Source organism: Eptesicus fuscus, chromosome 6 (assembly GCF_027574615.1).
Source record: "Eptesicus fuscus isolate TK198812 chromosome 6, DD_ASM_mEF_20220401, whole genome shotgun sequence".
Lineage (NCBI taxonomy): Eukaryota > Metazoa > Chordata > Mammalia > Chiroptera > Vespertilionidae > Eptesicus > Eptesicus fuscus.
This window is the reverse complement of record NC_072478.1, coordinates 27,482,197-27,505,520: the sequence shown is the minus strand read 5'-3', so window position 1 is coordinate 27,505,520 and position 23,324 is coordinate 27,482,197. Positions and strand designations below refer to the sequence as shown.

At 53.1% G+C, this 23,324-nt stretch overlaps 1 protein-coding gene and 2 long non-coding RNA genes across 3 annotated transcripts in view; 1 reads left to right on the top strand and 2 right to left on the bottom strand.

The window, feature by feature from the left end:
* LOC129149421 (uncharacterized) overlaps positions 1 to 1,478 on the bottom strand; it is a 53,744-nt gene extending 52,266 nt beyond the window's left edge. The window contains exon 1 of the long non-coding RNA XR_008556310.1: positions 1,239 to 1,478. This is a non-coding gene — a long non-coding RNA (uncharacterized LOC129149421). The remainder of the gene's footprint in view (positions 1 to 1,238) is intronic.
* On the top strand, positions 571 to 8,893 carry LOC129149419 (uncharacterized). The gene is made up of 3 exons (XR_008556309.1): positions 571 to 619; positions 1,134 to 1,285; positions 8,637 to 8,893. It is a non-coding gene; the product is annotated as an uncharacterized LOC129149419 (long non-coding RNA).
* Positions 8,872 to 15,635, bottom strand: TICAM1 (TIR domain containing adaptor molecule 1). Its single transcript, XM_008150787.3, has 3 exons — positions 15,493 to 15,635; positions 12,030 to 12,340; positions 8,872 to 11,378 (listed from the first exon to the last, which is right to left on the bottom strand). Exon 3 carries the CDS (start codon positions 11,240 to 11,242, stop codon positions 9,140 to 9,142), a length of 2,103 nt encoding a protein of 700 aa, XP_008149009.2. The 5' UTR covers positions 11,243 to 11,378; positions 12,030 to 12,340; positions 15,493 to 15,635; the 3' UTR covers positions 8,872 to 9,139.
* Between the last annotated feature and the right edge of the window lie 7,689 nt (positions 15,636 to 23,324).

Sequence of the window (23,324 nt, the reverse complement as noted above, 5' to 3'; positions counted from 1 at the left end):
ACAAGAAAGCACATGATAAAATTATTACCTGTAATTTATCAGTGAAGAAACAAGTTCAGAGAGACCAAGTGGCCTGCTCAAGGCCACACAGCCAGGATAATGACCCACTTCACTGATAGCTGAGCAAATGGAGGCTCAGTGAGGGGTAGGGATTTGCCCAAGTTCACTCAGCCAGGAAGCATGCAGCCCGCCTCACCAGTGGAAGCCACTACCCCCACTCACTGTCACTTCCCACCTTACTTCCTGCCTCCATAGAACTGAAATTCTGCTCATTTGCTCATTTGCTTGCTTAATAATGCCTTTCCCAGACCTTCCAGATCCCTGTGAGGGTCTGTCTTAGTCACTGCCCGGCCCTTAGCACCCATGTGTTGAGTAAGGAAATGGATGAATGCCTGTCAACTCCCGAAATCCCAGTCCTTGGACTACTTGAGGCAGCAGCAGGGGACACGGGGGGCAGGCCCCGATGGCTTGGTCACGCACAGAACCCGCCACCCCCACGGGATTCCAGCACTGTCATCTGAGCAGTGTTTACCAGAGGGGAGGGGCGGGGAGCGGATCAGATCGTCCTGGCCCGAAGTTAAAGATAGCACAGCTCCGAATCACATCACAGGCTGGAAAGGTGAGATGACCAACCGCTGGCACCGAAGGGCACTACATGTGCCCGGGGAAAGGATGGGTGGGGTGTGGATTCCTGTGGGAGGTGCTGTGAGGGCTGGACAGGGAGGGTGGTTCCAGCCAGTGGTTGTCCCAACATGTGTGAGGCAGTTCCCAGTCCAAACTCAAGCAGCAGCCCCTCTTGCAGGGCTGGGGGAGAAGCCTTCCCTCCCCGGCCCAGCCCCTGTGGTTCTCATAGGTCACAGAAGAGACTTTGAACTTAGGCTTTGAACAGGACATCTGAGACCCCCCAGGCCACCCTCTCCCCTGCCTTATGCCCCAATGTGCTCTCCTACAGCCCACCGAGCAACGTCACCTCCTTTGCGAAGCCCTCCCAGGTTGTCGGAGGCACAGCCCCCGCCGCCTTCCACCACGTCCCCCTCGTGTGCTAGCATTTCCTTCTCAACCCTTATAGCCTTAACTCCTAGAACCGTCTTCTCCTTTACAAGCGTCCTTTCTTCATCATGTCCCTCCCCTAGAACGTCCACTACACAGGCTCATCCCGGCTGTGTTCCCAGTGCGTGAGGGAAGGCCTGACGCAGAGGAGCTCTTTAAGTATTCGCTGAATGAATAAATGAACTCACACGGTTCCTTCTGAGAAGAGCAGGGAGGCCTGTGCGGCCGGATCAGAGTGAGTGAGGGGGAGCAGGAGGAGCTGGGGGGTGCGGGCAGATGGTGCAGGGCCTTTAGGCCCCAGGGAGCTTTTGGTGTGATATCCGTAGGGAGACAGGCAGCCGTGGCAGTTTCAAGCCAAGGAGAGGAGTGACCTGCTTTCAATTTTGAGATCCCTGTGGGTGAGGCTGGAGGAACGTTTGGGGTGGATCTAGAGACCAGGGGCGGGGGGCGGGGTGTGGAAGGGTGAGCTATGCAGGTGTCCCAGGGAGCACTGGGGAGAAGAGGGCCGGACCAAGTCATGCCCTGGGTGGACAGATGTCAGGTCTACTTTAAAGTTGGCTGGCAGATGATCTAGGATGGAGAATAGGGATCAAGAGGAGTCCAAATGGATTAGGTCTTGAGCCAGAGCCAGGAGGTGGATGGATGGTGGAGCTGTTTAATGGGCTGGAGAGAAACGGAGCAGAGGTCTGGACCCGAGGTGGCTCTAGGGCCTCCCGGGAGCCACACGTAGCTGCCTTGTTTACCACAGGATAGTGCTTGGTGCATAGCGGCACTCAGTCTTTGGTGACCAATAAGAGGCTCTCAGTCCAGGGAAGGTAGGCCTGTGAGTTGCTGAAGTGGCTTAGCGTTGACTTCTAAAAGGACCTCAACCTCCGATGTCATTTGGGACAGGAAGGTAACACAGGTGGGTGGGCACCTGTGGCCCAGCTTCAGTCAAAGAAGAAAACAAAACTAGAAAATCTTTTAAACTGAGATAAAACACAACACATGAAATGTGTGGACTGCCGCAGCTGAAGCGGTGCTAGAGAGAACTGGGCTCTGAATGCTTGGAAGAGAGTGAAAATGGAGAATCCATGATCTACGGCAGGAGTCTGCAAGCTTTGGTCCCTGGGCCAAATCCAGCCTCCTTTTTTAAATAAGGTTTAATTGAAACCAAAAGCTGCTTAAATTCTTTTTCAGTTGTTTATTGATTTGAGAAATAGAGAAGGGAGAAAGGAAAAAACATCAATTTGCTGTCCCACTTCTTTATGCATTCATTGGTTGCTTCTTGTATGTGCCCTGTCGGGGGATCAAACCCACAACCTTGGGGCCCTAACCAAATGAGCTACCCCACCAGGGCTTTTCTTAAAAAAAAAAAAAAAAAAAAAAGTTTAAATTAAATGAAAACACATGGTGAGGGTGGGGGGGTCCAGATTCGGTCCTCAGCCCACCAATCATTTCTCTGATTTAGCTGTTTCCTCTTTCAGAGAATGGGCATGCTCATTGGGCAGTGTGGAGTAGTGGTTAGTGCACAGGCCACATAACCTTGGTATCCTCATTTCCCTTCCTTGTGTCTCAGTCTCCTCATCTGTAAAATGGGGTAATGGTAAGCAGCTGCCTCCTGGCGTTGTATGAAGGATTAAATGAGTTTACCCATGAAAACGTCCTGGCACACAGTAAGTACTCAGTAGCACTCTCATAGTTATAGGGCACCTATATGCACACCCATTTGTACATTAATACATGGACAAAGTTTTAAATTTTTTAAATAGTTATGTATTTATTTGAATGTGTCTTAAGGAACAAAGCATAGCTAGCTCCCCCCCACATGTGAGTTCACAGATGTTAATACTGCAAATGACCCAAGTTTAAAAATAAAGATGAGCTTAGCTGGAGTGGCTTAGTGGTTGGGCGTCCACCTATGAACCAGGAGGTCACGGTTCCATTCCAGGTCAGTGCACATGCCTGGGTTGCAAGCTCAATCCCCAATGGAGGGCATGCAGAAGGCAGCCAGCCAATCAATGTTTCTCTCTCTCCCTCTTTCTCAAAAATCAATGAAAACATATTTAAAAAGAAAAATAAAGGCTAGTTCGTATTTTATACAATTTTTTTTTTTTTACTGAGATAAAATTTACCATTGTAAAGTGTACAGTTCAGTGGCTTTTAGTATAGTTGCAAGGTTGTGTAACATCACCACTATCTAATTCTGGGGCGGGGGGGGGGGGGGAGATTCATTTAAAGAAGATTATCAAACAACTCAAGGAGTAGGAAAAAATTAATAAGAGGACAGTAGACAGGTAAGCACAGTTTGGGGATCAGCAGGAGGATGCCACGGAGCATCAACACTCCACATGACAAAAGGGGACTCTGCCAGGGATGAGTCAGGCTCAGAGGCAGTGTTTACAGGGTGGGGATGGGCACAGAGCCCAGTGAGGGGGGTCTGAGGGGCCCCAGGGAAGCCTTGGAGAGGAGAGGTGGTTGGGCCAGGGCAGCTGAGAGGTCTCAGGCAGCTCCTTTTCTTGGGAAGAATATTTTTTCACTAGTAACTTCCCTTGGAAATTGGAAACCCTGGACGCCTCCCAGGGCTATAATAAGGCCGTGTCCATTGACCAAGTTAAAAATAAAAGATCCCCACCCAGGGGCACTCTGGGCTGGGCGGAGGTACCGTGTAGGCTGGGCAGGGGTAGGACCTGCTCTGTGACTTAAGGCATGTGTCTGCCCTCTCTGGTCTCTGGTCCCCAACAGCACTAGACTGACGATTTCCAAAGACCCAGTTAGTGGGGAGATTTATATGGCTGGGCTGCTGCCTTAAGGAGGCTGTAAGCCAGGAGAGGGGGCACTCTCTGGGGGTCCCTGTCCCTCAGGGTTCTCTTGGGAGGATATTCCCACCCCAGCGCTGAGCAGGAGAGGCTGGACACACTGGCCGTCAGCGCCACCTGGTGGCCATGAGTGCTCATCGCCTCAACTGAGTCCACACAAAGGAAGCATCCTGTTCTTGTCTGGGCCAGGGAGACACCCGTCCTGTACCCAGGTCAACCACACTGGCTCCTCTCCGTCCACAGGGCTTTGGACTGCCCCCTCCAGGAACCCTCCCTGACACCCCTGAAACCTCTGTGTGCCCCATCACACCCAGGACTACCCAAGTTGTAACCACCAGGTCTTATGTCTGACTCCCTCACAGAGCTGTGAGCCCCAAGAGGGCAGGAACAGAGTCTGCTTTAGTCAACACTGTATCCCCTGAGTCTGAAGCCAACCTGGTATACAGTAGGTGCTCAGTATATACCGTTTAATAAATAAATGAACGAACTGCTTGCCAGCAGGCAGGAAGGAAACATGGGAGCAAGAGGGTGTTTTAAAGATAAAAACAGACTTAAACGTAATTCGCATTCATTTATTGAGCCCCTCCTGTGTGCCAGGCCCTGGGATCCAGCAGTGCAGTCAACAGACAAAACTCACATCCTCATGGAGAAGGCAGGTGACAATGTGGGCAATGAATATGTGACTTACTTTGTCCAAATGTGCTGAGTGTTATGGGAAAATAGAACAGAGTCAGGGGGATCTGGTGGGTGCGACTGTAAATGAATTTTAAATGGGGTGCTCAGAGAAGCCCCCATTGAGAGGGTGGCATTTGAGCAAAGATCTGGAGGAGGTGAGGAGGGAGCTATGGAGGTTTCTGGCGGAAGGACATTCCAAGCAGAGGGAACAGCCTGTGCAAAGGCCCTGGGGCAGGACCAGGCCTTGCAGGTTGGAGGATTAGTGAGGAAGCCTGTGTGGCTGGAGTGGAGTGAGCGAGGGGTAGAGAGGGAGAAAGTAAGGGCAGGGAGGGGATGGGGGCAGGTCCTGCAGGGTCTTGTGGGCCTCTGGGAAGGATTGGGCTTTTTTGTTTGTTTGTTTTGTAGGGCTTTTTTTTAAAAAAAATATTTTATATATATATATATATATATATATATATATATATATATATATATATATATATTTTTTTTTTTTTTTTTCATTTATCTCAGAGGGGAAGGGAGAGGGAGAGATAGAAACATCAATGATAAGAGAGAATCATTGACCAGCTGCCTCCTGCACACCCCACACTGGAGTTTGGGCCCACACCCAGGCATGTGGCCTTGACCAGAGGTGAACCTGGGACCCTTCAGTCCGCAGGCTGATGCTCTATCCACCGAGCCAAATCGGCTAGGGCAGTGGTCGGCAAGCCGCGGCTCGCGAGCCACATGCGGCTCTTTGGCCCCTTGAGTGTGGCTCTTCCACAAAATACCACGTGCGGGCGCGCATGTACAGTGCAATTGAAACTTCGTGGCCCATGCGCAGAAGTCAGTTTTTGGCCTGGGCGAGTCTATTTAGAAGAAGTGATTCTAATGCCGAGCCACACTCAAGGGGCCAAAGAACCACATGTGGCTCGCGAGCCGCGGTTTGCCGACCACTGGGCTAGGGCAAGGTTTGGGCTTGTATCCTGAGGGAGGGAGTTGGGGTCCCTGGAGGGCTGTGGGCAGAGGGGAGAAATGACCCGACTTGGGTGCTCAGAGGGGTCCTCTGGCTGCTGCAGGGAGAACACGCTGCTAGGGCAGGGATTGGATACAAATCAATAGATAGAGCCTCCGAAATGGGAAGGTGGGTGGCTGGGGGCAGGGAAGTGGGGGCAACTTTATCCAGATTCCTCTTTGGTGCCTTTTGAATTTTGAACCATGAGAATGTATTCCTTGTTCAACAGAATGTAAACTTAGATACACATCTGTTGATTGTGCATTTGTGTGTAGTGCTACATTGATGATTGGGGAGGCTTGTGGGTGGGGATCGGCGGAGGTCTGTCACCTCCTCTGTGTCTCACCAGGCAGTGGGACAACCAGACTTGAATACGTACATTTGTGAGATTCAGATGCAGCCTACCTCCTCTCCCCCCCGCCCCCCCCCCCCGCCCCCACCCCGTTCTGCCCGAGCCAAGCCACAGCTGCGCATGTGCTGTGACACTGGGTAAAGCACTAGCTTCTGCGGCCCAGAGGTGGGAGAGCATCTGTAAACTATCTATCCATCTCAGAAAGACATCGTTCCAAGCAGGGACACCCTACTGACCTCCAGAACCAAATATCTGTTACTTATTCACATCTCACAGTTTTTAAAGGGGAAAAATTTCAAGAGAATTTCCCTATTTTTCTTTAAGGCTGTTTGGCCTAGAGGGGACATGGGATGTCCCCCAGGAAACACCCAGGCCCATGGTGGCCACCAGGGGGCGCTGGTGCAACAGGGATTATAGCTGAGCCCCCACCTCTGGGAAACCGTGGCCCTCCTGGCTGGAGTCGCCATATTCTACACAGCCGCCCCTGCAGGCTTTTGCTGTGCTCTTTTCCCAACCCCACGGCCCGTTCCTCAGGTCTTAGCTAACTTCCTCCTTCCAGAAGCTTCTCAATTCCCCGAGGCTGACCAAGGGCCCCTTTTGGGCTCCAGCAGCCCTCTGCGTTTCCCCATCACAGCCCCCATTACCCCATAACAGTCTCTGTCTCTGGCATTGGGCCATATACACTGAACGGACAGAACAGCATCGTCCCGGGTCACCTCCAGGGTGACCACTCAGTCATCACTGTGCCCACAGGGCCCGCACACGCAGGACCCCAATACATGTTGGCTGGCTACGTGGCCAGATGAATCGACATTCTCCTCCCTCACTGCAGGTAACAGGTCTGTGTACCCACAGTCCCCCACAGGCTCACACTCAGCAGGTGCTCAATAACTATCAAAATTACCACCCACTTAATATGTACCATGCCCTGTACTGGCTTCTGAAAACACCACAGAGACCAAGACAGATCGGTCCCGGCCCTCTCAGGGTGGGCACGGTGTGGTGGAGAAACCGTGAGTTAACAAATAATGAAATGAACAAGAATAGTTCAAAGAAGTTAAAAATCAGCACAATGAATTAACAGGCTGCTCGGTTCCTGTAGGGGCTAGAGTTTAAGAGAGACCTCTGGCTCTTTCTCCTGCTCCTGAAGGTTACTTATGTGCTGTGTGACCTTGTGCAAGGAACCTGACCTCTCTGGGCCTGTCTCCTCATCTGTAAATGGGGGACAATGATAGTCTCCAGTTCCTGGGGCTGTTGGGAGGATGAAATAAGCCCATCTGCCCTTGTCCTCTAGCTGCCACCCTGGCCCCGTCTGTCCTTCCCACAGCAGCCCCCAGAGGGCGCCTGTGAGCGCCTTTGTCAGGTCCGGCTCTTCTCAGCACACAGCTCTCCAGGGCTGCCACCTCCCTTGGTGGGGTCGGGGGTGGGGAGCAGCGGGATCCAAGTCCTCCCTGTAGCCCACAAGGCCACAAGGCTGTACACGACCTGCCTCTCCTAGACTCCTCCTTCCTTCCCTCCCTCCCCCACTCCCTCCCTCCCCTCCAGCCAGAAGGGCCTCCGAGCTGTTCCTCCAACAGGTCAGACATGGCTTACCCTAGGACCTTTGCACTGGCTGTATCTTCTGCCCAGATCATCCCCACCCCAGCCCACCCGACTTTTCCATAGCCAGTTCCTTCTCTTCCTCCAGATCTTGGCTCCAACACCACGTCCTCAGGGAGGCCTCTCTGGCACCTGGGCCAAAGGTCCCTCTCCGAGACACTCCCATCACCTGGCCCTGTTATCTTGCTTCCTTATTTGATGACTCACTCACTACTCCCCACTCCTCCACCTCCAACTGCACCCCACAGCCTGGGAAAATCCTGGCAGGCACTCAATGTTGGTCAGAGGAGCCAAATACTCCCTGCCACTGTCGTTATTTGCAGCTGGCTCTCACCTCCAAAACCCCGTCTGCCCCTCCCACCCCAGAACCCTATCGCAGGCTTTCCTCCCCCAGGTTTCACTTCACCTTTCTGGAGGCTGGGCGCAGAGCCTTCACTAAATCTGAGTCAGCCACTAAAAGCAAGTGGGGATGACAGCCCGGGTGAATCATACCAGGCCTGCCCTCGGGGCGGCAAGCTCTGAAGGAAAGGCCATGCAAAGTAACTATGCAAATCAGACAGTGGGTGAAGGGGGCCTCCAGTTATTTGGCTCAGGCCCCCCCCCCCCAAATTCGCCTTCCTGGGCTCTCCCATCATCTCCTCCCTTGGAAGTTTGGCTTCTTCCATTGTAATCTCCCCGGTTCCAATCCAGAATTCACCTCTTTAGGCCTCAGTTTCCCCCATCTGGACAATGGGCCCAACCATAGAAACTTCTACCTCAGGAAGTCATCTGGGGAGATTAACATATGCTTAGATTTTTAAAGCCTCCAGAATCGTTAAGTGGTCAGTGCTCAACAAATCCTGTTCTCAAGAAAAGATGAATCCCCTCCCTGTCACGTATGCAGCTAATAAGCCCTTACACTGACCCTGGTGTTGCAGTGTTAGGGACACCTTACTGATGACCTTGAAACACAGGAATCCTAATGCCACTCCTGAGAAAGCAGAGGCTCAGAGGTGAAGACACTTGCCCCAAATCACACAGTGGGATCTGAGCCCAGCCTTGCTGAGGGCATCAGGGCACACTCGCCACACCCCCCCCCCCCCCGCCACCCCGCCCTCCCCCGCCCCCAAAAGAGCCGCCGCAGGAACTGCTAAACATCCCCAATCTCTTTCCTCTCCATCTCCTCTAGGATTAGAAGTGTTTTAGGAAAGCACATGGCCCATCAGAAGACTGCACTTCCCAGTTACCCTTGCAGCCGGAGAGGAGCCAAGCCCAATGAAATCTGCAAATACCGGAAATTTCCGGTTCACGCCATTCATGAGGAGAAGCGTGTTTTTCTCTTCAGTTTCCCTTTCTTGTTCAGTAGGCATGTTTTTATCTTTACCAATCGCCTAGCAGAGAACAGTGCTAGAGAAGCACTCAATAAATAATTATTATAAGTGAAACACGGCGCTCCTGTCCCCGGGCCATTCCCTACCACCACCATCCACACAGTTTGTCAACACCGTGTCCAATCCCGGCCTCCCCAAGAGCCAGGAAGTCACTGGGGCCCATTTTGCACCATTTCCTGAGACACCAAGGTGCCCCCAGCAATGTCCTGAAAACAGCAGAGGAACCCCATCTTCTACTGCACCCCCTGAACTTCGGGGGGTCTCCAAGATCCAGCCCGAAGGGGGTCTGGGGTCCAGGCCGTCAGGCTTTGTCACTCGGCCATTCCGCCTCCCGTGTCTGATCCTCGGGCGCCGGGGCCCCCCTCTGGCTCCACATGTGGTTGTTGAGCCCCAGCTGCACCATCTGTGCGTGGTGGATGATGAGGGGCTGCAGCCCGGGGCTCTGAGGGGGCACAGGCGAGGCCGGCGCGAAGGCCGGAGGCTGCGGGAAGGTTGGGCTGGGGGTGCCAACCAGCCAGGGAGGCAGGGTGGGTGGTGGCGGATAGCTGGGCCAGGTGGGAAAGGGTGGCTGGGCTCCCAGGGGCCCCGGGCCCCCATAGGGCCCCTGAGCCCCAGAGGGCAACTGAGTCCCAAATGTCATGTGGTTCCTGAAAGCTGCCTGGAGCTGCTCCATCTGCGCCTGCCAGGACGCGTAGGCCTGGACGCAGGTCGAGTACGCGGCGCTCACCGCGGCCGCCCGCTGCCGCTCCCCCTCCAGGTGCTGGCGCCGCTCCCGCAGGGCCCGGGCATCCTGCTCCTTCCTCCAGTTGGCCTTGCGAGCCCGGAGCTTATGAGGCTTGAAGGTGTTGGCCACCCTTCTGGCAAAGATCGGGGAGTGCTCGTCCAGCCACACCAGCCCGGCGAGCAGGCTGGCCGCGTGGGGACTGAGCTGGGACCGGGAGCTCTCCAGGGGCAGGAAAGGGACCACGCAGTCTTGCCACCCTGGCCGCGTGAGGCTGCTCATCAGCGACTGGCTCAGCTGGTGCTGGCTCAGGCAGCAGTCGAAGTTGGCCGTGAGCAGCAGGATGGTGAAGGCCGAGTGGTCGATGGCGTCCTGCAGGCAGCACAGACTGCTGCGCCCGGGCACCTGGAAATCCTCGCAGAAGGTGGCTCCGTCGGGCACACCCAGGGCCTCGAACTTCTCCCGGACACGCAGGGCAATGTGCTCGTCCGCCTTGGCGTGCAGGACCACGAAGTTGTAGAATTTCTGCTCGGACGGCTCGAACTCGAGCTCGGGAGAAGGGGGACACGGGCTGGAGGAGGCCGGGTGAGCGGAAGGAGGAGTCGGGAGGGAAGGATTGGGAGGGGACGTCTTGGGGGCTGAGGAGGTTGGTGGGCACGGCTGGGCTGCTGGGGAAGTAGTACCTTCAACGGGAATTTGTAGTGGCACCTGGTCCTCGACAGGGCAGGTGTTTCTGGGGGGCGAGGGGAGAGATTTGGGGGCTGGTGACACTTCCGTACATTCCACTGGGTAGTGGGTGCTGGTGCCTGGGGCCTCAGCGGCGTTGGACAGGCCAGCAGGGCTTGCATCCAAGGTCACCTCAGGAAGCCTGGGGGCTGGGCTAGTTGATGGCACCAGGGTGTCAGCCATCTCCTCCGACGTGGGCCAGCTCATCTCCTCGGGCTCCTGGAAGGCTGCGGGGACGGGCTCGGGCACCGGGGGCTCCTCACACAGCTTGCTGGGGCCAGGGGGGCTGCGGTGCTGGCTGAGGAGGGCCATGGTGGGCGACTGGCTGATTTCCAAGTTGCTGGCCAGGGAAACCGGGCTGCCGGTGGACCTGAGGGAGCATCCTCTGCTCCAGCCCGAGGGGTCCTCGATGGGCTGAGGCTGGCTGCGCGTCCCAGAGGGTGATGCGGAGGAGGGCGGGAGGCAGCCCAGGGCAGAGTGGAGCGGCTGGAAGTGTCCCAGGTCCCCAACCATGTCCCACCCGCACCGGTCCCGGGCCTCCTCCTGGAGCTCCCCGAGCTGGGGGTCATCCCTGGAGCTGAAAACGCAGAGGGCTGCCCGGTAGGCCACGTCCCGCATTGGGGCCGGGCACAGCTTCTCCTCGGCGAGCAGGTGGTACAGCCGGGCCACGGCCCAGGAGACGTCGGGGGGCTCCTCCGTGGCCTCGGCACCGCTGTCCATGCCAGCCCACTGGCGGGCCACAAGCCGGGCCACCGCGTCTGCCTGCAGGGCCTCCAGGGAGATCCTGGCCTCGGTTTCCTGGCCCAGGGTCAGGAGCACCATGGCGTGCAGGAGGTCCGCCCCCCGCCAGCCGGGGCGCAGGGTCTTCAGCTTGTGCTTAAGATACAGGAGCTTGTCCTGGCCTGCGCTGCCTAGAATGCGAAAGGCGCTGGAGAGCGACGGGCCCGTGCAGGCCATGGGCAGGCTGGGTGCGGCCTCCAGTGGCAGGAGAAGCACTGGCTGGTGGAGGCATGTTCCACACCCCTGCCTCCTGCACGCCCGGCGTCCCCTACCCGCTCACCATACCGGACTCCAGGGAACTCCGGGAGCAGACCTGTGGGAGCAGGAAACACATGGTCATCACCAAGGGGGGAGGGGGGCCTGGGAAGCAGCCCAGACACCCACCTGCCTGCAGAGGCCACCATGACCTCTCGCATCAGGAGGACCCTGGGCAAGATGTGTCCCCTCCCCCAACGCGTTTCCTCCTCTGCGAGAGGATCTCAGCTGACACTTGCCTGGTGTCACCCTAGAGGTAGATGCTGCTATTCCCCCATTTGCAAATGAAGGAAGTGAGCCAGACGGGTGGACTCCCTTGCCCAAGTCATACAGCCAGTGAGTGACAGAGCTGGGATCGAAACCCCAGCAGTCTGGCTCCACAGGGTGTGTGCCTGACCACAAGACTCCACTGCCTAAGATGAGGATAAACCCACTTATAGATTGTCTCAAGGAACTGAGTTGTGTTCTTGTATGGAAAGTTCTGGGTCCGTTGACTGGAAGTCAGCAGGGGCTCAACACATGTTTGAAAAGAAAGCAGTCCACCTCCTGGATGGCCCCCCATGAGCCCCACACCCTGGCTTTCCTAGCTGTAGGTAGTCCTTCCAACACTGCCAGAGCTGATCTTTGATCGAGAGAAAACAGCAGCCTGGATGGGGTGTCACTCATGACATCTACGCTAATAAAAGAGAAATATGCAAATTGACCGTACCTCCGTGACACCCACCAGCCAATCAGGAGTGAGCATGCAAATTAACCCAACAAAGATGGTGGGTTAATTTGCATACGCAGGTGCGGAGCGAAGACTGAAGGCTCCAGCCCAAGCGAAGACTGAAGACTGAAGACTGAAGACTAAAGAGGCTTGGCTTCTCCGCTGCAGCTGGAGCAAAGGCCTGGGTCCAAGGTGCCAGAGGAAAACTGGTGCCGGCAGCCAGGGGAAGGAAGGTTTATTACACGAATCTTCATGCAATGGGCCTCTAGTTAAGTTATAAAACACACTGGCTTTCTTCTTCTTTTCACTCTCTATATGTTTTTATTGATTTTAGAGAGAGAGCAAGGGAGAGAAAGAGAGAGAAATATCCATGAGAGAGCAACATTGATGGACTGCCTACTGCACTCCCCCTACTGGAGATCAAGCCAGCAACCCCAGCATGTGATCAAACCAGGGACCTCTTAGTTCATGAGTCAATGCTTAACCATTAAGCCACACCAGCTGGGCTCAGTCACTTTCTTTCTCTGTCATGTGTCAGGGGTAAGCCATGCTGTGAGCAGACCTGTGGAGGGGCCTATGTGGAAAGGAACTGAGGCCCCCTGCCACCAGCCACACGGGGAGCCGGCCTGGACTCCAGCCCCATCGACTCCAGCCGCAGGCAAGTCTTCAGATGAAGCAGCCCAGCTGACAGCTTGACTGTGACCTCATGAAAGAATCCAAGACAGAACCACTCACCTATCTGCCCCTAGATGCTTGACCCTCAGAAACTGTGCGAGATGATATGTGTTTGTTTATTTTAAGCCACAGAGTTCTGGGGTGGTTTGTTACACGGCTGTATGTAGCTAACTGATACAAGTAGCATTGTTAAAATGGTGCACTAACCATTACTGCATGCTGGCTCTATGCCTAACAGCATTGCCATTCCATATGGAGGCCATGTCCTCTTCTCTCTATTTCTTAAAAAATGCCATGCTGATCCCCACTTCAGACTCTTTGTAGGTGCTGTTTTCTCTGCTTGGAGCACCTTATCCCCAGACCTCTGCCTGGGTGACCTTACTCTCAAAACCCACTCTCAGGTCCCATGGCATCACCTCAGGTACAGTGGAGCCCTCCAGCATCACTTAAGCTCCCATACCAGTCTGTCTCTCCCTAGTCCCCACGGTGAGAATCTACAGCCTAGAGCAGTGCTTCTCAACTGGGAACAACCCCTTCCCCCAGGGGGCACTGGGCGATGTCTGAGGACATTTCTGGTTGTCATGACTATGGAGAAAGTGTCCGAGAATCATCAAGGGGGTGGAGGCTGCTCAACACCCCACAGTACCCAGCACAGCCCTCCACAGAGAATGATCTGGCCCCAAATGTCGCTAAGTGCTGATTTTGAGGGATCCCAGTCTATGATTCAGGATTTCTTAAAAATTCACTTTAAGCAGATGTCATATGTCCCCACTGGGGCACCAGGGCCAAGGTCGGTGTATCCAGGAAGGTCAGCGCAGGGCAGAGAGAGCATGGGGAGTGCCGGCCTCAGGAAGTGGGGGCACAAGGGGGCATGACTGAGCAGAGACAGGACTGGTGCAGAGGAGAAAGGCAGCGCTGGGGAGAGGATGTAAGGAAGTACGTGGCTGCCTGGCTGTTTCAAAAATGGAAATAGCCTCACATGTTGAAATGCTGATGGGGAGAAGGAAATAGCAGAGACCCAAACAGTGGAGCTGACTTCCTAGTGTGGGGGACAATCAACAGTGAGCCTGGTCTGTGACCACCAGGACTGGTGCATAGTAGGGGCACAAGTCACTCCTTTTGGCTAATTAAGAAATGTTAGAAGCCCTAGCTGGTTTGGCTCAGTGGATAGAGCGTCCGACTTCAGACCAAAGGGTCCCGGGTTCGATTCCTGTCAGGGGCATGTACCTCAGTTGCAGGCTCCTCCCCGGCCGGGCCTTGGTCAGGGCGAATGCAGAAGGCAACCAATCAATGCATTTCTCTCACATCAATGTTTCTCTCTGTCTTTCCCTCTCTCTCCCACTCTCCCTAAAAATCAATGGAAACATATCCTTGGGTGAAGATTAAAAATAAATAAATAAATAAATAAATAAGCAAGCAAATCTATAATAACAGTGTAATATGCTAATTAGACCAGACGTCCTTCCGGACAACCTTCCGGACAAAAGCTGGGGCTGCGAGGGAAGCCCGGGTCCCAAGTACCTGCCAGTGGCCAGAGGGAAGCTGGTGCCGGCAGCCAGGGGAAGGAAGGCCTACTCTTGCACGAATTCTGTGCTTTGGGCCTCTAGTATATATTTAAAAAGAAATGTTACAAGACCTGGGAGGCAAAACATAACCAGACTGCCTCAGAAAGATGTATAGGAAACCGAAGGGACAGTTATTCATAAGTGTTTACTGAGCACCTACTACGTGCTGACCCCTTCCCACGCCCGGCTCAGAGGAATCCTCACGCCAGGCCAGTGGGGAAGGTATCTGATATCTACATTTGGCACACACTCCTGTGACCTCTCAGTTTTTGCTTATTGTCTTGACTGTGATCTCCATGAGGGCACTACTTGGTCCCTACTGTGTGCCCAACATACTGAACAGTGTCTCCTGGCATACAGCGGGTACCTCATAACCGTTTGTTGGAGATTTAATGTTTGCCCCTTTATCAGAGGAGTAAACAGAGACCCGGGCAGTTTCGGGAACTTGCCCCACTCACCTATCCACCCCCAAACTGTGGAAGCCACTCGGAGACCTCCAGCCTGCCTGTCACACTGGTACCCCCTCCCCCACCCCCTGCCTCAGCCACCTGAGAAGGAAGACAGACCTGTCCAGCTGGGGCCACCTGGGCTCTGACTTCAGTGCCAGTACAGGGCAGACTTGCAGCGGCTCCTAGTACCAATCCCGCATGCCCCACGGGAAAGGATGAGAGGTGAGGGCCTGGAGATTCCCCATCTCAGCTGACCCAGGGTGGGCCACGGGATCTACCGTGGGAGGGGGTTCTGGGGTCCCTGGGAAAGGTGGGGATTCAGGGCTCAGAAGGGGCTGAGAGGAGGGCCAGCGTTCCTGGGGCAGGAGGTACAGAGGCTGGGACCGAGAAAGCTCTGAGATTTCGGAAGAAATCAGAAACTTGGGGGAGAAATGGGGAGTTGGGGGAGATCTGGAAGGCTAGGAAGAGATCTGGGGGGGGTGGGAAGAAAGTAGGGGAGTTGGAAAGAAATTCAGGGTGTGGAAGAAATGGGGGATTGGGGAGGCCCTGAGTCACCGGGAGGAGAGCCGGAGCCTTGGCGGGTGGGAAGGTGGGGACGCCAGAAGCTCTGAGGTGGGGACGGGGGGGGGGGGGGCGGGGGCGCGGGCAGCGGACCAGGAACCTAAGCGAGGAGCCCGGGCGTCCAGCCTTCAAGGCGCGCAGCCACCAGCTGGCGCCCCGACACACGCCCCGCCCCGCTCTTCCCCAGCCGGCCCTCGCCCCCTCTCCCCTTACCCGGAGCGGCCCTCACCCCGGCCTCACTTTCCGGGGCGGCCGGGCGCGCCGCTCGCGTCTTCGGGGCCAGGGTCTGTGGCCGGTGGGCCTGTCGGCGGTGCCCGCGGGGAGCCGAGCACGGAGGGCGCGGGAATGGGTCCGCCTTCGTGGCCTCTGCCCGCCCTTTCCGGGGCGGGAGAGGGAGGGAGGGAAGGAGGTGAAGTCACGCTTTCCCAGCGGAACCGGGAAAGTCCCCGAGACGCCCCGCCGCGCCCCCTCCTCCCCTCCGCTCGGTGCGCTGCCCCGACGGCAGTCTGGGCACTTCCGTTACGCGGCGCCCTGGGGCCCACAACACGGGGACAAGAGGGACAAAGTCCTGCCCTGGGGAAGGGGGGACAGTCTGGTGAGAAAAGAACCACAATTTAAAATTAGGTCTTCGACATTAGTGATCAGGACTGTCCAGGAAATAAAACAGGGGCTGGGAAAGTTGTGGGTGGGGGCGCCCCAAAATTAGGAGGAAGGGAATCGTGGCCATCCTGGAGGAGTTTGGGGAAACCTATGTGTTGGGGAGAGGGGAAGCAAGATGCCATACCTTGAAGCTGCAAACACGACTTTTAAGAATTCGCAGGGATCCTAACCTTTTGGGTGTCCTGTACCCAGAGCAGACAGATCCATGGGGTATAGCGAAGACGTGTACTCAGGGCTATCATACTTTTAGGGGCACATACTTTTCATTTCTTTTAAAATCAGAAAAAAAAAAAATGAATAGACTTGCAGCCTGGATTGTATTTGTCTTTATACCAGTGCTTTTGTAACATGTCATTTATTATTTGTTTGTTTGTTTAAATGAAGAAAGGGGCCCACAAAATTATAATTGCCTTTGTCTGGGCCTCTTTGTCTGCCTGGAGAATCTAGGGGCCTCTTCTCAAAGTAACATTTGTAGATTCATAAAACAAAATACAGGAGGGACAAAGGACATTATGTTGAAATGCATTTACTAAAATATTTTTTAAAAACAAATTAGTAATCTGTCATCAGATGAATGGATAAACAAAATGTGGTATATCAATTCAATGAACTATGTGTTGTTCAGCCTCAAAAAGGAAGTTCTGACATCTGCTACAACATGAATGAAACTTGAGGATATTATGCTCAGTGACATAAGCCAGACACAGAAGGACAGATACCGTGTGATTCCACTCATAGGAGGTCCCTAGAGGAGTCAGACCCATAGAGACAGGAAGTAGACGGTGCTAGCCAGGGGCTTGGGGAGGAGGAGGGGGAGTCAGAGTTTAACGGGGGCAGAGTTTCGGTTTGGAAGATGGAAAAGCTCCAGAGATGAGTGATAGGGATGGTTGCACAACAATGTCAATGTACTGAGCTGTGCACTTAAAAACAGTAAGATGGTAAGTTTTATGTTAAGTGTATTTTACTACAATTTTAAAACTTAAAAAAACGTGTAAGACATTCACTTTAAAAATACTTTTGAAATAGAGCTATACTGAAACACACAACACTTAGGGATACGCCTCTATCCCCGTGTTCACTGGGAAGAGCTGATGACTGCAGTGCCTTTTCGGGGGTGAGGAGGGTCCGCTGAATGTCGAGCCATCTGCAGCAGTGCAAGCTGATGTGAAAATACCTGTGGTTTTCAATTAGGGACAAAGTCACACGCCTGCTGTTGTCTTCTTTCATAATTAAGGAAATGATAAATAGCGGTTAGAGTCAGTGAAAATAAAGATGTGCAACCCCCCCCCCACACCGCCCAGCAGTTTATGGACACCCTGAATTCCATCATCAGGTCCCCCAAGAGGTCCATGGATCTCAGGACAAAAAAGTTCACCTAAAGGTTGGGGCAGGGGGCGGGACTGCAAAGGAAGTTCTATGGACGCAAACTCCCCATGGGGCCCTTACTTAGTGCCCGACTCTGGTGAGGGAGAAGTTTTATTGAACACCTACTGTGTGCTAGGCATGGGCTGGCTTTGGGGATACATCAGGAAGAAAGAAGTGGTGCCTGCCTTTGGGGCTTCTGGAGCTGGAGAGGGAGGGTGCATTAAACCCACCTTCCCATGTCTCTCTCCCCCTTTCCCCACCATCACCAACTTTTGGTACCTGCCCCCAAGCCAAACACATCTGATTCATGTCTTAACCTTTCCAGGTAGGTTTGAATGTGCCCATTTTTTAAAGATTATATATTTTATTGATTTTTTACAGAGAGGGATAGAGAGTTAGAAACATCGATGAGAGAGAAACATCAATCAGCTGCCTCCTACACACTCCCTACTGGGGATGTGCCTGCAACCAAGGTACATGCCCTTGACCAGAATCGAACCCGGTACCCTTGAGTCCGCAGGCTGATGCTCTATCCACTGAGCCAAACCGGTTTCGGCTGAATGTGCCCATTTAATAGGTGGGAAAACTGAGACTCTGAGGAACTAACAGGGCTGGAGCACGCTGGCTTCCAGGTGAAACCCTGGGCTCCAGATGGATAAATCTACCACCTACAGACAGGTTGCCTGCTTCCCTGCTTCAATGAAAGAAAAAACACATTCCAGTTGTGGTCTAGGTTCCCACCCAGCTTTTCTTCTTCCTGCACCAGAAAGGTGGCCCTCCACTTGGGTGCCCATTCCTTTAGTTTTGCTTGCGTATATGCATATCCATTGATGTTATACTTATTTTTAATAATGAACAATGATTTTTAAAATTTTTATTTTGAGAGAGAAACATAGATTTGTTGTTCCACTTATTTATGCATTCATTGGTTGTTTCTTATATGTACCCTGACAGGGGATTGAACCTGCAACCTTGGTATACGGGGACAATGCTCTAATCAACTGAGCTACCTGGCCAGGGCTGATAAGTGTGATATTTAGTATTCTTCAGTCTGGTTTGGCTTTATAATTCATATCTTCCAGAAGCCAGCAAACTTTTTGGACCAGATAGTAATTGTCAGCATTACTGACCAGACCATCTTTGTTACAACCATCTGACGCTGCCGTAGTAGCAGTCACAGATGTATCAATAAGTGAGGGTGGCTGTGTGCCAATAAAACTTTATTTACGAAACCAGGCAGCAGGCTGGACAGAGGCTGTAGTTCACTGACTCTGGACATAGACGGCATCAATATTTAGCTTTATTCCATTGACATCTCTAACATTTTTCTAATCCACTATATGTAGCCCAATCTTGTTCTTTTGAAGTGTTATGGTCTCACTAAGCATGGCTGTGTCACAGTTTATTGAGTCCCCTATCATTGGACATGCTGTTGTTTCTGCTATTCCCCAATAACAGGCATTGCTACCTTACAAGGTGGAGGTTATGAACACAGTGCTGGGTCAGGGTGGGGGGATCTGAGTGCTGAGTCCAAATCCTTACTCTGACACTAACGAGCTGTGAGATGGGCCAAGGGCCAGCCCTCCGGGTTGTGCCTGGAGGTGATCACTGTACCTATCAACAGGGTTTCGGTAGGGCAGCTGTGGGAAGGGGAACTTCTGGGACTTCTCCTCCGAAGTGGAAAAGACACATTCTCGCTCTTACTAAACACTGCTGATGGTTCTCCAAATCGGTGCGCCCTGTTTGCACTCCCACTGGACGGGAACGAAAGGGCTCATTTCCTCCATCCACTGCTGCGTGTTGCTTTCACTTTCTTAATGTGTGTTGAAGTTTAATTCATAGGTGCTGAAGTATATAAACCTTAAATGAGCAGCTCAGTGGATTTTTGCATATGTACACACTCCTCCCTGTAGCCAACACCCAGATCGTGATGTAGGGGTCATTTCAGCCTCAAGAAGTCCCCAACGCCCAGCCGGTGTGGCTCAGCGGTTGAGCGTTGACCCAGGAACCAAAAGGTCACCGGTTCGATTCCTGGTCAGGGCATATGCCTGGGTTGTGGGCTCAACCCCTAGTGTGGGGCGAGCAGGAGGCAGCCAATCAATGATTCCCTCTCATCATCATGTTTCTATCTCTCGCTCCCTCTCCCTTCCTCTCTCTGAAATCAATAAAAATATATTAAAATTTTTAAAAAAAGAAGTCCCTATCCACCCCTTCTTCATCATTACCCACTGGGCAACCACTGCGCGGATTTAGTGTCACCTTGTCTTGAAACTTCACTGCAATGGGACCAGAGTATGGATTCTCTGTCTGGCTTCTTTCACTCAATATCATGCCTGTGAGTTTCATCCATACGGTTACAAATGTGGAAAATGTAGCCTTGTTCCTCGCTGCATAGTATTCCACATAATGAACCCACCCTGTTTGGCTTATCTATTCTCTTCTGGGTGCACACTTGGGTTGTGCCCCAGTTGGGAGCTGTTAGGAATAAAGCGGCTGAGAACATTTGGGGGGCAAGTTTTTGTGTGGACATTTGCATAGAACTTGGCTACAAATACAGGAATGGGGGCAGGGGCGAGGCTGCAAGGAAGTTATATGGATGCAAACTCCCCATGGGGCCCTTACTTAGTGCCCGACTCTGGTAAGGGAGAAGTTTTATTGAACACCTACTGTGTGCTAGGCATGGGCTGGCTTTGGGGATACATCAGGAAGAAAGAAGTGGTGCCTGCCTTTGGGGCTTCTGGAGCTGGAAAGGGAAGGTGCATTAAACCCACTTTCCCATGTCTCTCTCCCCCCTGCCCCACCATCACCAACTTTTGGTACCTGCCCCCAAGCCAAACACATCTGATTCATGTCTTAACCTTTCCAGGTAGGTTTGAATGTGCCCATTTTATAGGTGAGAAAACTGAACATAGGGGAGGTGTCCCAGTTGCTTTTTAAATAGGCTTTGTAAATCCTTGCCCATCAGACCCAGAGCCCTGAGGAGGAAGCGACATTGCCCTGTCCTTGCTAATGAGAAAGCATGAAGGTCATTTCAGCTTTTTAGTGGGCCTGGGCCTGGGTGGGGTGGGGTAGGGGGGTGCCGGGGGAGGGGGGAGCAAAGGCCCCCTCTCACTTCCATGCCTCAGTTGTGGACAGACATCATGCTGGTTCATCCCATTGCTCCAGCATCAAGCATCTGCTATCCTGGCCCCCAACATCACCATTGCCATCCACTGCTGGAGATGTGCCACACCATTAGCCTTTAGTGTGGCACGATGATTACAGTTACTATAGCAAAACACATTTCAGCTTTTCAATCTTGGAATAGTTAATCTAAGCAGCAAGATGTAACAGGAAGTACAGCAGAGGGGTCTCAAGCAGAGGTTGGCAAGCTTCTCCTACAAAGAATGGGATAGTAAACATTTTTGGCTTTGTGGGCCATGGACTTGGCAAAAGAGATCTTCCCTCTTCCCATCCCACTCTTTAAGATAGAGGGGATTGCCCTAGCAGGTTTGGCTCAGTGGATAGAGCCTTGGCCTTCGGCCTGAAGGGTCCCGGGTTCCATTCTGGTCAAGGGCACATGTCCCGGTTGCGGGCATGATCCCCAGTAGGGGGCGTGCAGGAGGCAGCCTGTCGGTGATTCTCATCATTGATGTTTCTCTCTCTCTTCCTCTCCCTTCCTCTCTGAAATCAATAAAAAAGATAGATTTTTAAAAAGAAAAGCCTTCAGGCTCTGGCTGGGTAGCTCAGTTGGTTAGAGCCTTGTCCTAATACTCCAATGTTGCGGGTTCAATCCCCAGTCAGGGCACACACAAGAAGCAACTAATGAATGCATAAATAAGTGGAATAGCACATCGATGTTTCTCTCTCTCTTAAATTAAAAAAAGAGAGAAAAGAAAAGCCTACAATCGCTTATCAGAACAGGAATGAACACAAAAGAGCAGACTGGCTGCTGCCTGTGATGAAGAAACAGCCCTCTAACTACATCACAACTGACTTTATGAAATAATGTGGGAAAATGTGTTGAAAGCCACCGAGTTAATGTTAACTTCTCACATGGCAATAGCTAATTAATACATCCCATTTTGCAGAGGGGAGGGAGCAACGATGGGCAGAAAGGGGAAGCTGGTCAGCCAAGCTCTTCCAGCAAGTTGGGGTGCATGCAGAAAGAAAAACCCCAACTTGCTTGCCAGGCCCTCATGGGCTCCAGGGCCAGCCAGCTGCCCTGGTCTGAGACCCAGGTCCACTTATTGACCAGGAGACTTTGAGCAAGTTATGTGTTTTCCATCTGCCTCAGTTTCCCACCTGTAAAATGGGAAGATTAGTGGCGGCTTCCCCAGAGGGCTGAGATGCGGATGAGGCTGACATCCACCAAGTGCTCAGACAGCACCTGACTCGGGACTATGCCCAATACTAGCTTAGCATCATTAGTACGAAGAGATTTGCTCCCTGCCAGATTTACAGCCCACTTTGGGAAACCCCAGTGATTCATTTAAGCAAAAGGCAGGAAAATAAGTGTTTGGAATGAAACTAACTCAGTAGTTCTCACCCAGGGGTGACTGGGCAATTTCTGAGGGCACCTGTGGGGTCCCGCCTGTGGAGGGGTTTTCCTGGCATCGAATGAATGGGGGTCAAGGATGCTACTCAACACCCCACAGTGCCCAAGATGGCCCCCCACTGAGAATGACCCAGACTCAAATGTGCGACGTGACCCTGAGATAACCTAAGCATCAGGCTCGGTTACTACACCATCTTTGCACCTGAAGCTGGGTCTCAGGGGATGACACTGTGGGACAGAGAGGGAAAGGCCCCCGCCTGTGTCCCACACCAGGGACCCATGTCCACCACTGAGCTGGGGGCAGGCATCGCCCAGACAGCACCGCGGAGCAGACTGCCTGGCCCTCAGGACCGGGCAGCAAAGAGAACGAGCTGATTTGTTGCTTTGCGGACGTGGCTGAGAGTAGGCAACCCTGCTCCCCAGCTGTGCGCTTCCATTTTGTCATCTGTAAAGTGGGGGCACCTAAACTGCAAGGCTGAGGTGTTTGTGCGTGGAGTGAACGGAACAGCCCGGGGCCAGAGTGAGAAATGAGAGGATTCGGCTTCAGTGTTGTAGGCAAAGGTCAGTGGGAACACAGCCAGTGATACAAGTGGACAAGCGGAGTTCTATTCATTGGTAACGTTTTAAAAGAAATACTTTTATTGATTTCAGAGAGGGAGAGGGAGAGATAGAAACATCAACCATGAGAGAGAATCACTGATCGGCTGCCTCCTGCACGCCCCCTACTGGGGACCGAGCCCACAACCCAGGCATATGCCCTGACTGGGTATCAAACTGTGACCTCCTGGTTCATAGGTCGACACAACCATTGAGCCACTGCAGCCAGGTTCATTGGCAACATTTACTCTTTGCACCTGGTGGGAGTTCCCTGAGGCTGCTGTAACCAATGAACACAAACATAGAGGCTGAAAGAACAACAGCAATTCATCTTACAGTTCTGAAGGTCAGAAGTCCAAAATGAGACTCATGGGGCAAAAATCAGGGTGTTGGCAGGGCTGGTTCCTTTTGGTTCCTCCAGAAGAAACGTTCAAGGAAGAATCAGTGTCCTGCCTTTTCCAGCTTCTAAAGACACCTGCATCCTTGGCTCGTGGCCTCGTCCATCTTCAAGGTGAACAGCAGAGCATCTTCCCATCTCCGCTTCTGTCCTCACATCTCCTCCAACTCTGACCCTCCAGCCTCCCGCTCACATAGGACCCTCGTGATGACGCTGAGGCCCACCTGGATAATCCTGGGTCATCTCTCATCTCCAGATCCTTAACTGAATCCCATTTGCAAAGTCCCTTTGCCATGGAAGGTCCTGGGGATTAGGATGTGGACATTTGCGGGGGGGGGGGCCATCCTGCCACACTGTTCCCCCACACACCTACAATACGTCGACGCGGGCAAGATCCCGCACGCCAGGGCAGGGATGAAAGGCCCCTGCACTGGCTCTTCTCAGCAACATCCAGGACATTTGATGACTCAGGCCAAGCAAGGGTGGTGG